At 47.7% G+C, this 14,533-nt stretch overlaps 1 protein-coding gene across 3 annotated transcripts; it reads left to right on the top strand.

The window, feature by feature from the left end:
• The first annotated feature begins 4,092 nt into the window (after window positions 1–4,092).
• Window positions 4,093–9,678, top strand: C5AR2 (complement C5a receptor 2). 3 transcript variants are annotated; one of them, XM_073226850.1, is made up of 2 exons: window positions 4,093–4,321; window positions 8,287–9,678. In XM_073226850.1, the coding sequence occupies exon 2, from the start codon at window positions 8,306–8,308 to the stop codon at window positions 9,416–9,418; it is 1,113 nt and encodes a 370-aa protein (XP_073082951.1). In that variant the 5' UTR covers window positions 4,093–4,321; window positions 8,287–8,305; the 3' UTR covers window positions 9,419–9,678. The 3 variants fall into 3 exon arrangements, with proteins under 3 accessions (XP_073082951.1, XP_073082952.1, XP_073082950.1); XM_073226851.1 differs by having other exon boundaries at window positions 4,099–4,321; window positions 8,390–9,678; XM_073226849.1 differs by lacking the exon at window positions 4,093–4,321 and adding an exon at window positions 5,916–6,403 and having other exon boundaries at window positions 8,390–9,678.
• The last annotated feature ends 4,855 nt before the right edge of the window (window positions 9,679–14,533 follow it).

Below are 14,533 nucleotides of genomic sequence, written 5' to 3'. Positions count from 1 at the left end.
CCCAGGGAATCGCCTTCCGCATGATTCTGAAGGGAAAAGTAGCTGAATCCTGCTACTACAATACTGGCAACTTGGATACAACTTTTATTTAAAGATATTATCTGAGCACCTAGAAGAGGTGCTCTGCTGGGCTTCCAGAGAGGCTGTGTGTGAGTTTCAATAGTAAATGTTGATACCTGTGCAGACCCCCTGGCAGCAATGGGGAAGATGTAAGCCTAGCTTCCTTCAGGTCTGGGGTTGCACCTGGTACCACGCATGCTCCTGGAATCACCTTCTACTTTGACAGGCAGCATCCCCTCTCTGCCTCCTCCCACTGCTGGGGCCTTGTGGCCCCAGGCCCAGCTGGTTTTCCTCCCTCTTTCTTGGGGTGATCTCGCACTTCTTCCTCTGCCCTTAAATGCTGGCGTATTTGAGTTCTCTCTTGACCATGCATCTTGCTTTTGTGACTTCAGGATGTGGGGTCTCTCTTCAGGATGTGCGGTCTGTACCCACTGATCTCACCCAAACCGACTTTAGCTTCTTCTCCCAACCCTCCCTTTCCTCTCATCTACCCTTCTAGGGGGGCCCAAGCCTGTTTCTGGGACTCAGGCCTGATCCCACCTCTTCCTATCCCACACTCTGCCTGATCCAAGCCCTCCTTCCTCTTCCACTTGGGTCCCTGCCTCTCCTTTTGCTCAGTCTTCGGCACCCAGCCTGTTTTTAAGAGACCATCTCTGTCCCTTTTCTACCTGCCTTCAGGATGCAGCCTTCTCCAGGAAGTCCTCCCTGACTCCTTCCCTTGCCTCACCACCCCCACATTCGCTCTTTGCTCCTGGCTATCCTTCAGTTTTTCGGCTTTGGGGTGTGGGCTGTAGGTGATGAGGTCTTTCCCTCACCCCAGTTCAGGAAGGAGATGCTGTCCCAAGAGCTGGATCCCCACAAGGGTCTTCTAATAACACTTGAAGCCAATGAGTGGGATCCAGGTGGCTTCTCTGAGGTATTGCCCAGTTGCGTCCAGGAGGGAAGTGGGCTCAGGGACCACGTGATTGCCAAATCTTGGCCTGGGGAATTCTGCTGGGTCAACAAGCTCTGAAGAGGAAGTGGTGGGGAAAGGAAGCGGTTGATGGCTTCAGCTGAGAGGACTGTCCCTCCCTTCACCAAGACCCTGTCACCCACCCCCCTGCTCCTCTGACCTGGCTCCCCAAGGCCTGGGGTCAGATCCTCCTCCCCTATGTCTGTGCCATGTAACCTTTCTAAGCACCATACCTCTAACCTTGAGGAGGGTGTTACTTCAGATTAACATTGTCTGATAGAAGTACAATTCCAGCCACATACGTAATTTTACATTTTCCAGCAGCCAAGCAAAAGACAAGCAAAGTGAAACAAAAAGAATCAGGTATAATTAATTTTGGTGATCAATTTTATTGAACCATGTATATTCAGAATATCCTCATTTTAATATGTGCTCAGTATAAAAGGTTATTGAGAGATTTCACTTTTTTTTCCATAACAAGTGGGTTTCAAAAATCCATTATGTATTTTACATTCACAATATCTCAGATTCACCACATTTCAAATGCTCAGTAGCCTCCTGGGGCCAGTGGCTACCATAGTGGCCAGCTGAGGGTTAGAACTCTTTAACTGATGTTCAGACCATCTACAAAATTCTAACATCCAATAGTTTATACTGCTAGCCCTCTGAGGTTCTGCTGTGACATTCTAGAATCTGTGATTCAAATAGTCTGTGACTAACATTGTAGGATCCCATGTGTCAAAATAGCCTATGATTCCAATGTTTTAAGAGTCTGATTTCAACATTCTAGATTTCAGAGTCGTTGACCTAGATCAGAGTCAGCAAATCCGGCCCACTGCTTGTCGTTGCAAATAAAGTTTTATTGGAACACAGCTGTTTCCATTCAGTCTTTTTCTTCTACCAGGGTAGTTTGAGTAGCTGTGACAAAGACCATGAGTACCCTCTAGACCAGCAAAAACTGAAACATTAATTCTTGGCTCCTTTATTGAAAAAGCTTGCTGACCCTTGATTTAAATATTCAAATATTCCGAGATGAATGGTGGTCATATAGATGTTTATGTAATTGTTGTATAACTTATGCATATGTTAATACATTATTTTTCATGCATCAAATATCACATTCTTTTCTATGCGTCAAATATCACATAATAGTATATATTGTTCAAAAAAGATTGATTTCCCTATCTTGGCCATTCACCCTTTCAGGCATCTATAATTCCATTACATCAAACTATGAGATTGCTGAAGTTCATCCTATTTGGGGATGAGGGGTTATAAATATTTATTTATTTATTCCTTTAAAAATTGTGAAATACACATAATATAAAATTCACCATTAGCAGAACTTAGTATTTCACAATGTTGTACAACCATCACTGCCATCTAGTTCCAGAACATTCTCAGCACCTCCAAAGAAAAACCCTGTACCCATTGAGCAGTTACCTCTACTCCACCACCCCCAACCTGCAACTACGAATCTGCTTTCTCAATACAAATTTGCCCACATTCAACCTATTTTGACCTGCAAAAATGGTAATTTCCTACGGGTCCACTGAGTAATCTCCCAAGGTGTTCTCACTCTAAGTTTCCCCTGATGCTGAGGGACTGGTACTCACCCTCTCAGAGTGTGGCCGAGAAAGGAACCCACCTCCCAGAGAGGCCCCTCACATTTTATAGCAGCTGTGCCCCCACCCCTCACCTTCCGAAGCCTGTAGAGACCCTGTCCTGGCTCACAGCATTCCCCAGGTCTCCAGGGAAGAGCCCCCAGGTGCAAGGACCCCAGAAAACCTTAGCCTCCAAGAATCTGAGAAACTAGGTCCTAAGATTCCAGCGCTGGAGAATTTAAGATCAAATCATCAGAGAAAACACATCCGTGCGAACAGAGTGTGAGCTGAGAAACGACAGTCCCCAGCCTTGGCTTTTCCCATCTTTAGCTCTTTTCCTGGCCCCTGCGGGTTCCCCCCGTGCCTCGGGCTGGCTGGGTGTGGGTGATAAGGGGGTCCCCTCTCCATGTCGTGGGGGTGGGGTGAGGGGATGTTTCTGTGCCTACAGGGGTCTGGGGCCGGCTCAGCCTGGACAGGGTCCTGCAGGGAGGGGCTGGGGATGCCCCGGGTCATGTAGCGAGTGTGTCTCTTGACTCAGAAACAACTTCCTCTAACAACATGACTTGAATCTCTAAACAACAGCAGAAGTAATGTGTAAATATATACCGGCACCCTCCACGGTGTCCCGGAGAGAAGTGCAACACGGAAAGCTGCTGAGTAAGGGCCCTAGGGCTGGATGGAGAGCCATTTCCTCCTGCTAAGCCTGCATTATTCTTATGATGGAAATTTTAGGAATTTACATGATATTCTTTTTGTTATTTATTTAACAAACATGCACACAGCAGGCCGTAGGTGTGGGGCACTGCTGTACATGTTTTAAATGTCTTCATTCCATGCTTGTAGCAAAATGTCCTCTTCACGTATGAGGAAGTAGAGGCCCAGACGGGCTGAGGCCCTGCAACTCGTCAATAGTGGGCCTGGAATATAAATCTTAACCATTCTGGGTCTCGAGTTGATGTTCTTAGCCTCTGTGCTGTGCTGGGAGGGAAGTTAAGAACCACCATGGTCAACATTTTCCTGTTTTAAAAATGGAAAACTGAGGTCTACAGAGGAGACCAGACGTGTTTATGTTTTGTCTGCCTCTGAGGCTCCAGGCCCTGACCTTGGCGGTCTTGGCCTTTGTGACCCTGAGCCGTTTCCCTCAGAACAGGGGAGGCGGGTGGCTTTGCTGAGGGCAGAATGGAGGGGCTGGGTACACAGTTGGAGGCTGGGAGGTGGGTGGCGAGCAGTGGGTGCTTGGTGAGGAAGACCTCAGAGAACCCTGTGGGAGCGGGAGTCCAGGCCTAGAGACCCAGCCTCAAAGGTCAGACCACAGGGAAGTCTGGCTTCCAGGAAGCTGGTGGCCTTGGAACTGGGGTTGGTGATACTGGGTCAGCCCTCCACCCACTGGAGCCCTCTATGGCCTCGTCCACTGCCTGGTAATTTTGGGACGTGTGAGTCATGGGACAAATACAGGACAAACACACCCTGGGAATAGGAAAAAGCCACTCCTGTTTTTCCCTGGCTATGAAGAGATTTGCTGGTGCCCATGAGGTGGCTGTACCCAGGAGTGTCCCGCAGGAACCCTGCCTAATAGACGGACATCGGGGCATCCACCACCTACCAGAGGCAGTGGAGAGACCCCAGACCTCCTGGGTCCTGGCTGTGGTCCTGGACGTGCTCCCAGGAGGCATTTGGCCACATTGGGATCCTCTTCCAACAGAAGGTAAGGATGGAGGGAGGGAGGGCGGGAAGGACAGCCTGTGGGGAGGTGGAGAGGGGGAAGGGAGGAAGGGGGACACGTTCACCGTCTTGGACTTTGAGATTCATTATTTTCAGAATCTGGGAATCAGAACTAAACTACTAAACTTTGGGATGTGGAATCTTACCCCGAGCATGTTGGAATCCACATGGGAGTCCCAGATCCTTGGAATTTACTTGGGCAGCCCAGCAGAAAGCTCTCCTTTGTCAAAGGGTTCACAGTTAGGTGCCTAGGAAATAGCAGTTTTCGAACTTGCTAGGGTTCCTGCGACTTCCGGGGCTTCCTCCAAATGGCACCCTGCCCTTCCACTTGTAGTTCCACCTCTGAAGAAAGATTCCTTATTTTCACGTTTGACACGTGCACAGAAATGAGTGCACATCAGACCTGGCAGTGCTGGGTATCTCCGCGGGCTGAGCCCACCCAGGTAACCAGTAACCAGGGTCAGAAACAGCGCAAGCCCAGGCCAGAGCTCCCCCTGCACCACACCCCCAGGCCCTGCTGCCCCCTCCCTTCCCCCAGAATCCTTCTGCCGGTTTTGAACTTTCTGTGAATGGGGTCATTCAGTACATTCTCCTGTGTGTCCGCCTGACCCTTTCTTCTCAATACTCTATGGATGAAACCCAGCCACCTTCTCATGCGTGCTTTGTTCATCCCACTGTGACGGGATATTCCTGTGCGGGAACATGCCACGGTATGTGTAGTCACTCTCCTGTGGGTGAATGCTTTGCTGGTTTCCCATCTGGTGGCTGTGAACATTCTGGTCCACGCCTTCTGGTGAGCATATGTGTGCCTCTCCGGGAGGCAAGCAGGGCATTTTATGTTCGGTTTCAGTAGACTTCGCCCCATGATTTCCCAGAGCAAGACCAGCTGATGAGGCACAAACATGCATGTGCCAAGGGCCCCCACAAGGGTGTTTGTAACCTCAAGGAACTGAAAGAAACCTCAGTGACCACCAAATAGCAACTAAGCATGTGCCAGGTAGTGTTCTAGACGCTGGGGACCCAGCTGAGCCCAAAGACAGGAAGAGCTGGCACCCTGGGAAACGGGAATGATGACAGCACCTGCCTCTTAGGGTTATTATAAGGGTATGCCTGGTACACAACCGGTGCTCAATAAATGTCATCTATTACTTGAATTACTATAAAATAATAATCCTGGCAATTATGTTTTATATACAGATATAATTTATTCACTATAGAAAATAATAAGATAATAAAGCTGCTCATGATTATCGTTTTTTGTCCTCTGGTCCAAGACTGGTTAATAAGCATGACACGTCCGGCCAGTGGACTGATTTTAAAGCCACCATCAGGAAGGAGCTGACATGTGTGCACATGGGGGGAGATCATAGGAAAGATTAAGAGATGGCACAGCGGGTCTTGAATGTTCCACTTCTGTTTAATATGTTAAAAGGGAAATATCATTGACTAACTGAACTGTCTACTCGCAGAAAATTTCCCAATTTCCGCTGGGAGGAGCTGGGAAGGGTGGGGCTTTGGCTGGAGAGAGAGGGTGCGCATGGTGGTGGCATCAGCAGCCGCTCCTGTCTAACGCTGCGGACCCGGCGTGGGGCGCAGCACCTGGCTCCTGTGAGCTTGAACTCTCCTAATGCCTCTAAGGTAGGGAGAGCAGTACTCTTCATTCTACAGACCAGGAAGCTGAGGCACAGAGATGTTGAGTGACTTGCCCAAGGCCACACAGCTGGCAGGGGCGTGCATTATTAAAGCCTGCACACATTTTACTCCAGTGATGGAAAGAGTGTGAAAAGAGAGTGCCCGAGTCCAAACACATGCACAAAGTGGCTTGGTCTTTTGGCAGCTAATGAGGGGGTGGAGGGGAGTGCCCCAACTTCTCCTCTGCTCTTCCTGTTGTGTCAGCCCCAGCCCATGCCCTGGGAAGTGCCAGCCGCTCAGAAGAGTCAGCAGAGAGCCGCTGGCTCAGGTCATGCTGACATCACTGGGGACAATCTACCTGCTACCTGAGTCCTTGCTTTGTGCCACGTGCTTCACACATAGTCACTCCTCAAGGCCTCCCCAAACCGGTGAGGTAGGTTTACCTTGATACCTCTCATCTCTCAGAGGAGGAAACTGAAAGAGAGCTGGCGGACGCCGAGTCACAGAGCCTGGGACTGCTTTGGGCCACTGGCTATACTGTCTTTTAATGTTAGATTTTTGGATGGTAATATTCTAGGGTCCAGAGTCCCTAGACTGGGACTAACCCAGTTTGAAACTCAGCTCTGTTACTTGCTTAGCTGAGTGATCTTAGATAAGTTACTTAACTTCTCTGTGCCTCAGTCTCCTCATCTGCAGAATGGGTATAATGACAGCATTGAAAGCAGATGGTTGTTACTAGGATCAAAGAATATAACATTTAAAGGTGCCTGAAGCTTTACCCAACACGTACCACAAAGTGTGCAGTAGATGGTGGCTTCTAAGAATAATCATAGTGGTTATTATTATTATTGCGATGATGGGGCATATTGTTTCTCTGCTCAGCACCCTCCTATGGCTCCCATCTCCCGTGAAATAAAAGATGAAATCCTTTCAGTGCCCCACGTGGCCCCTGATAGCTCCCTGTTCTCACCTCCTTTCTGTCCCCCTCACCTACTGCATTCTCACGACACCCGCCTCTCGCTTCTCCTTGAACGTGACCGTGACGTTCCCCACGCCGGGCCCTTGTGCCGGCTGTTCCCTCGGCCTGGAGCTTCTTCCTCCTCTTCCTCTCTGGCTTGGCTCAAATGTCACCTGCTCAGAAAGGCCCTCCTTGACCACTCATTTAAAACTCCAGCATAGGGAATTTAAAATGCCCTGTGTGATTCTGGTTTCCTTTGCCACGGCATCTATCACCTTTCAAGATACTGCGTATTTGCTTATTGATTTCTCTGCTGTCTGGCTTGTCTCCCCAGAGTGTCAGCAACAAGAGGAGAGAGGTTTTTGTGTGGTGCTCTCTGTGCATCCCGTGTCTGGGACTCAGAGCTTCGTTGGATCCGTGAATGAATCTCCTGATGGAGAATTCAAGATTGTATTTTTTCCTGTTTTCCTAACAGCATCATTACTTTTTAAAATTGCTCTACTAGGATTCCAGGAATGTTCTGTTTCTCAATCTGGGTGCCGCTTACACGGTGTGTACAGGTCGTGAGCTGTACCAGTGTGATGAGGGCACTTCGCAGTCTGCATGTTTTACCATGATCTAGTTTATGTAAAAAAAAAAATAACAGAATTGCTCCAGAGGTATCTTTTTGAGGCACCAAGATTCGAAAACACCGATGAAGAAGAATGAAGACAAATACTTTGCTGTGAATACATATGAACCTTTCCCCTCTTCATAGATATTCATATTCCAGTATTTTAAGATCCAGAATTCTAGGTTGCTAATGGGTTAGTGTTCTACCATCCCAGTTTTCTGTCCAAAAAGGTAGCCACCAGATAAGTGTAGCCATTTACATTCATTAAAATCAAGTAAAACTGAAAATTTAGTTTCTCAGTTGCCCTGGTTCCCTTTCAAACGCTCAGCAGCCCCCCGTGCCTGGCAGTTACCACGTAAGCACAGATACAGAACATTTCCACCAACAGGGGAAATTTGATAGGCATTGCTGTGCTGGGACCCCACATGATAATTGGCTAGGGTTCTGATAGTGTAATAGTTTGGAATTCTAAGATTTTTAAAATCACAATCACGTTCTAACATCATAATATGCCAGAATCCCAAGATGTTACTAAACTGGGGTTCTAACATGGTAAAATTCTAGAATTCCAGGATACCCCTGAGCTAGGGCTCTGACACTTTGGCATTCTAGAACCCCAATATTCTAACATGCTGGGGTTCTGTGTTGTACTACTCTTGAATTCCAGGATGCTACCAGCTCATTCTAATATTATAGTTGTCTGGAATTCCAATATCCTAATGCACTGCGGTTCTCATTGTTATAGGTTTGTCTCCAAGAGGCTGATGGGCTGGGGCTCCTACACGGGAGGATTCCAAGGGCTGAGAGCTTTCGCCCCTGAGGCTTCCCGGCATTTCTCTCCTGCCCAGGTGCCCGGGGCCTGGATGGAGAACACTTCTCTCCGCTACGAGTATGGGGACTACAGCGAGATTCCGGATCTCCCCGTGGACTGTGCTGATGGCACCTGCGTCTCCGTCGACCCCCTCCGCACGGCCCCGCTCCTGCTGTATGCTGCCGTCTTTCTGGTGGGAGTGCCGGGCAATGCCACGGTGGCCTGGGTGACGAGGAATGAGGCCCGCCAGCGGGTGGGTGCCCTTTGGTTCCTCCACCTGGCCGTGGCGGACCTGCTGTGCTGTTTGTCTCTCCCCGTCCTGGCAGTGCCCATCGCCCACGGGGGCCACTGGCCCTACGGGGCCGTGGGCTGTCGGGCGCTGCCCTCTGTCATCCTGCTGTCCATGTACGCCAGCGTCCTCCTTTTGGCTGCCCTCAGCGCCGACCTCTGCCTGCTGGCCCTCAGGCCTGCCCAGTGGCCTACAGCTGGGCGTGCATGCCGGGTGCAGGGGGCCTGTGGGGCAGCCTGGACACTGGCCCTGCTGCTCACTGTGCCCTCGGCCGTCTACCGCCGGCTGCACCAGGAGCATTTCCCACAGCGGCTGGAGTGTGTGGTGGACTACGGTGGCTCGGCCATAGCTGAAAACACAGTGTCTGCCACCCGGTTTATTTTTGGCTTCCTAGGGCCGCTGGTGGTCGTGGCCAGCTGCTACAGTGCCCTCCTTTGCCGCGCGGCCCGAGGCTGCTGGCCACTGGGCACAGCCGTTGTGGTGGGGTTTTTTGTCTGCTGGGCCCCCTACCACACACTGGGGCTGGTACTTACCATAGCCTCACCACACTCCATGCTCTTGGCCAGGGCCCTGAAGGCTGAACCCCTGGTCGTGGGCCTTGCCCTTGCTCACAGCTGCCTCAATCCCATGCTCTTCCTGTATTTTGGGAGGACTCGGCTCCGCCAGTCCCTGCCAGCTGCGTGTCGCTGGGCCCTGAAGGAGTCGCAGAGCAATGATGAGAGTGTGGTCAGCAAGAAGTCCACCAGCCATGACCTGGTCTCGGAGATGGAGGTGTAAGCTGGAGGGAAACTGGTTTGTATCTTCCTATCCCATTTCACAAATATGGATGGCTTCAGGCACAGCTGGATCCAGCAGTTCAGTGATATCATCATTTATTCCTTTATTCATTCAACAAACATTCATTATGCACCTGCTGTGGGCAAGGGCACTGGGGATGTAGCAGTGGCCAAAAGAGACATAAATCCTTTCCCTGAGGCAGCTGAAAGTCTAATGGAGGAAGACACAATAAGCAAAGAAATAAAGAAATATGAAAAATGTTAAGTAGTGATAAGTGCTAAGCGATTTAAAGGGGACAAAGAGGGCTGAGTGGGGCAGAGATATAGGTGGGCCAGGCAAGGTCCCTTTGGTAAGGTGATATATGAGCCAAGACCTGAAGGAGGGGGGAGTCATGCACACTTAAATCTGGAATAAAAGCATTCCAGACAGAGGCAACATTCCAGGGTGGGTCATGCTCGGTATATTCCAGGAACAGTAAGAGCCCAGTGTGGATAGAGCAGAACAAGCAAGAGGGAGAGTGGCAGGAGATGAAGGGAGATGGGCCGCAGGTGGCTGGACTTTGAAAGACTCCTAGGCCATAGCAAGTGTTTGGAGATCCATGGGATGGTTCTGAGCTACCATTAGCAGATAAAATATAATTCCCCAATAAAATATGAGTCTAAGATGAACAAGAAAAATTTTTTAGTATGAGTATGTCCCATGCAATATTTGAGACATACTAAAAAATTTTTGTTGTTTGTTTGAAATTCACACATTATTGAGCATTCTGTATTTTTTTTTTTTTTCTAAATCAGGCAACCCTTTTCTGAGTAGAGAAGTGTTTTGATTTGACTTAGATTTTACTAGGATCCCTCAAGTTGCTGGTGGAGACTATGAGGGATGGGAAGGGAAGTGAAGAGGCTACTGCAATCGTCTAAGCATGAAGTGATGATGACTTGGATCAGGAGAACAGCAGCAGAGGTGGTGAGAGGGTGACAGATTATGGATCTTTCTGGAAAGAAAGGCCATGTCCAAGCTCCTTAGGTTGGTATTTGAGGCTTCTCTTTACTACTGGACACACTTATATTCTAGCTGCTCAGAGCCTATAACAGACCAACATAATGGCCCCTAATAAGGCCTGCATCCGAATCTCCCAAACCTGTGAATATGTGAACTTACATGACAAAAGGAACTTGGCAAATGTGATTAAGTTAAGGATCTTGAGGTGGGCAGGCAGAGTATCCTAGATTGTTAGGATGGATTCAGTGATATCAAAAAGGGTCCTTATAAGAAGCCGCTGGAGGTCAGAGTCAGTAGCAGATGTGACAGTGGAAGCAAATGCCAAGCAGCGTGAGGAAAGGGCCATGAATGAAGAGATGCAGGCAGCCTCAAGAAGCTGAGAAAGGCCAGGAAATGGATGCTCTCCAAAGCCCCAGAAGGGGGTTTGCTGACACCTTGATTTTAGATTTCTGACCTCCAAATCTTTAGTAGAATACATTTGTACTGTTTCAAGTCCCTAAGTTTGTAGTAACTTGTTATAGCAACTGCAGGCAGCTAGTACTGACCTTCTGGGCTGTATTGTTATCATGCTTCTGGGCCTTTTCTCAACCTGGTACTACTGCCCGGAAGCCCTTCAGATCTGTGCTACCCAATCTGGTAATCACCAGCTGTTTGTGGCTATTTAACTTCAAATGAACTCAAATTGAAAATTCAATTCCTTAGTCCTACTAGCCTCAGATCAAGGCTCAGTAGCCACATGTGGCTGGTGGCTACCATACTGAGCAGTGCAGATATAACACATTTCTATCATTGCAGAAAGTTCTATTTAGACAAGGCTGCTTGAGATTCTCACCTGCTCAAAGCTCTTGAATCTTACAGTAGTGGCACCAGTGTGTAGAGCTGTTACTCCACAACAGGACTTTATAGTTTCTTCTTTAAGGTAATTTTTCCAAAAAGCCAGAGGTAGGGGGAGAGGCTTCATTTTATAAGCTGAGGCCCAGAAAGGGGGGTCATTTGTCCAAGATCACATGGCAAGGAAATTATAGAGCTGAGCTTTGATCCCACATTTACTTGACTCCAGGGCTCATGCTCTGAATCACAGAAATATTCCTTCAATGTCTTGTTCAAATGACACTTCCTCCAGGAAGCCCTCTCTGATTCATTCTCCTCTCCAGGAGGAAACAGTGTCCTTCTCCTTCAAGCTTTTGGAACGCAAGTTCCCAGCTAAACTGTATGTTCCCCAAGGGCAACATACCGGACATTTTCATTTCTGTCTCTCCCCCACACACCTCAAGCCTTTGAAAGAACCAAACTATCTTTATTTGTCTATACCCTGTTTTCTTCCAACTAGTCTGTGAGCTCCCCAGTGGTAGGGATCTCTTTTTTCTTTATATGATACAGGGACACACAGTAGGTCCTCAACAATAAATTTTTTTATTCCTTAGTATTTTATTTAGAATTTTCATGCATGAATTATTAAGACCAAGACTGCCTTGTAGAATGAATTATGCCCTGGGACAATTTATACAGCTTCATGAGATATTGGGGGGAAATCCTGTTGTTAATCCATTGGGTCCAGGTGCCACTGAGGAAAGTTCTTCTTTGATACATTTTATAAAAAACTTTAGTGGTTTTTTTTGAAATCTCTTTTCTTTTTTTTATTTTATTGCATCAGCCTTACTTTTTGTTAAGAAGAGTCAATTACTTGAAAGCTTTCACATGTATTTTGTGCAATTTTACATAGAAGTCCCTTGGTCATTAAAACTAATCTTGCTTTTCATTTGTTGTAACTTCCCCTTTTTTGTTCTTTAGTCTGTTCTTCCGGTTTTGTTTGATTTCATCAAGAAGGTATTAATTCCCTTAAGCATTAAAAAAACTGTGTTTTAATGGTTTTTCCAAGAGCTAGTTTCAAGTTTGCTATTTTTCCCAGTGTTGGTAGTTTGTGACTTTATTCTTAATTTCATATTTGGCGTTTACTTCCTTCCATTTTCCTCTTTAAAATAAGTTGTAGTTCTCTTTTGCAGATTTCAAGCAGAGTATGTACTCTAATGACTTCCCCGTCTTCTTTCGGTAATGACATTTGAATTGGCCTAAGTTCTCCTTTCCCAAAGGTTGATAATTACATCCAACTTTCCACTTGACATCCCAACTCAATGCCAATACCCAACTCAAATTTAATATGTTTAAAATGGAACTCTAATTTTCTCTCTCAGCCTCTTTTGGCATCTTCCCAGTAGCTCCACATTTCCAGGTGCTAGGGCCAAAAACTTTGGGATTATCCTTAATTCCTCTCCTCTCACATTCTGTGGCCAATCCACTGGCCAATCCCCCTGGGTTCCACCTTCAAACATCTGTAGAATCTGACCACTTCTCACCATCTTCTCTGCCATCACCCCGTCTAGCTGCCTCCATCTCCATGTACTACAGCAGCCTCCTCCCTGGTTCCCCTTTCTCATCTCAGCCCTCTCCAGTCTGTCTCCCACATGGCAGCCAAAGGATTCTGTTAAAATCGAAGTCAGATCATGTCTCATGTTCCCCCTTTGCTCAAACTCCTCCCATGGCTCCTACCTCACTCGGCAGAAGCAGGTGTATATGATCTGCCCCCCTCCTCTCCCCACCTCATTCCCCACTATTCCCCCCTCCCTCACTCCAGCCACCCAAGCCTGCTTGGTGGTCCTTGAATCCCTAAAATTTGTTGTGCCACTCAGTCTTCAGTTTGCTGTTTCCTTTGCCTAGAATGCTCTTCCCCCAGGAATCTCCACAGTTTGCTGCCTCACTTTTTTCCGTTCTCTCCTCAAATGCTACTTTCTTGGATGCTGTCTTCCTTGGCTATATTATTTAAACCAACGTCACTCCTGGCCCCTTTCCTGCTTTGTTTATCTCCATAGAGCAGGCACGTACTCTTATGGGTTGAGTTTATTCTCCTCGGTTCTTATCCCCGCAGCAGCAAAGAATTGGAAGGCAGAGACACAGTAGCGAAGCAGAACGAGAATTTTATTTGAATATATTCCAAATGAAGAGTGGACCAGAGTTAGGTTAGACAAAGGCAGGTTGCTAGTTACTGTAAGGCTTAATTCTGTGGGTTTTTTGGCAGGGCAGAGAAGTCCTTGATTGACAGTCTTTGGCCTTGGGGGGCCTGTCTCATTGGCAAAAATAAGACATGGGCTTGGGCGGTGCTCTGATGGTTTTGGTGACGGTTCTCTGATTTTTTTTTTTTTTTTCTAAATCTGGGGAGTGTCTGTGCTTGGAAGCTTCTCATGTGGGAAGTTGTTTTTCTTCTGGGGAGTGTCTGGACATTCCAAGTCACTCCTGGTCCTTGAAACTTCAGCTAATTAACTCTGGGAGTCTTTTGGTTCTCTGGTTTCATCTGGTTAACTCTCTGAGTCCCTTTTAGTGGGTTTTACTAGCTTTAGTCTCTCTCCACCCCGCTCATACCCATCTTTCTGCCTAACAGTACTGCTTGCCGTTTTATTTGTTCTTGTTTATGTGTCTGTCTTCCCCACTAAAACATGAGCAGGGTCTGTGTGTTTGTTCACTGCTGTATCCTCAGTGCCTAGAACTGACTCCAGAACTGACGGGTTTGTACCTTCTTCAAGGCAATATTATCTAAAGCAAACAGGAGACTGAAAGGAAAGACAGAATAATGAAGATGAAAGATCTAACATTTATCTAGCACAGACATGCACAGTAGTGAAAAAGGTTTATGTACCTTATGTATGCTTTTCATTTATCTTTCCCAACAAATGTAGACATAATCCCTCTGGAGGACACAGGACCTCGGAGACAGAAACGGTCCCTGCCTTCAAGGATCTGGGCAGGTGGGCTGGATTATTTATTAGTAAATTGATAGGGTCAATTAATACATTAATAAAATTATGCATTAGTAATTATGAATTATAAGGAATAAATCACGGGAATGTTTTAGTGTTAAAACCCAGGCGTTCGGGAGATCCCGGGGTGCAAGTGGCTGTTCAAGGGACAAGGTAGAGTGTGGGGCCTTGGGGAGGCGCTTGGCAGGTCTCCACTGCAACGCCTCTACCGATCCTTAGAGGGCGCAGCGTCACCCGTGGCTCCGCCCGAACCGAGGCGGGGCCGGAGCGTGTTGTGCGCAGGCTGCCGCAGGCTGAGAGTGGGTCA

The sequence above is a fragment of the Manis javanica genome, chromosome 17, assembly GCF_040802235.1.
Source record: "Manis javanica isolate MJ-LG chromosome 17, MJ_LKY, whole genome shotgun sequence".
NCBI classification, from domain to species: Eukaryota; Metazoa; Chordata; class Mammalia; order Pholidota; family Manidae; genus Manis; species Manis javanica.
This window is presented reverse-complemented; position numbering and strand designations above follow the sequence as displayed.

What these genes read in the sequence shown, in the direction of transcription:
- C5AR2 (XM_073226849.1), top strand. Translation starts at nt 6,179, where the DNA reads ATGAGGGGGTGGAGGGGAGTGCCCCAACTTCTCCTCTGCTCTTCCTGT. An exon ending in GGCCTCCCCAAACCGGTGAG is followed by an intron (nt 6,404 to 8,389) that starts GTAGGTTTACCT and finishes TCTCCTGCCCAG; the next exon opens with GTGCCCGGGGCCTGGATGGA.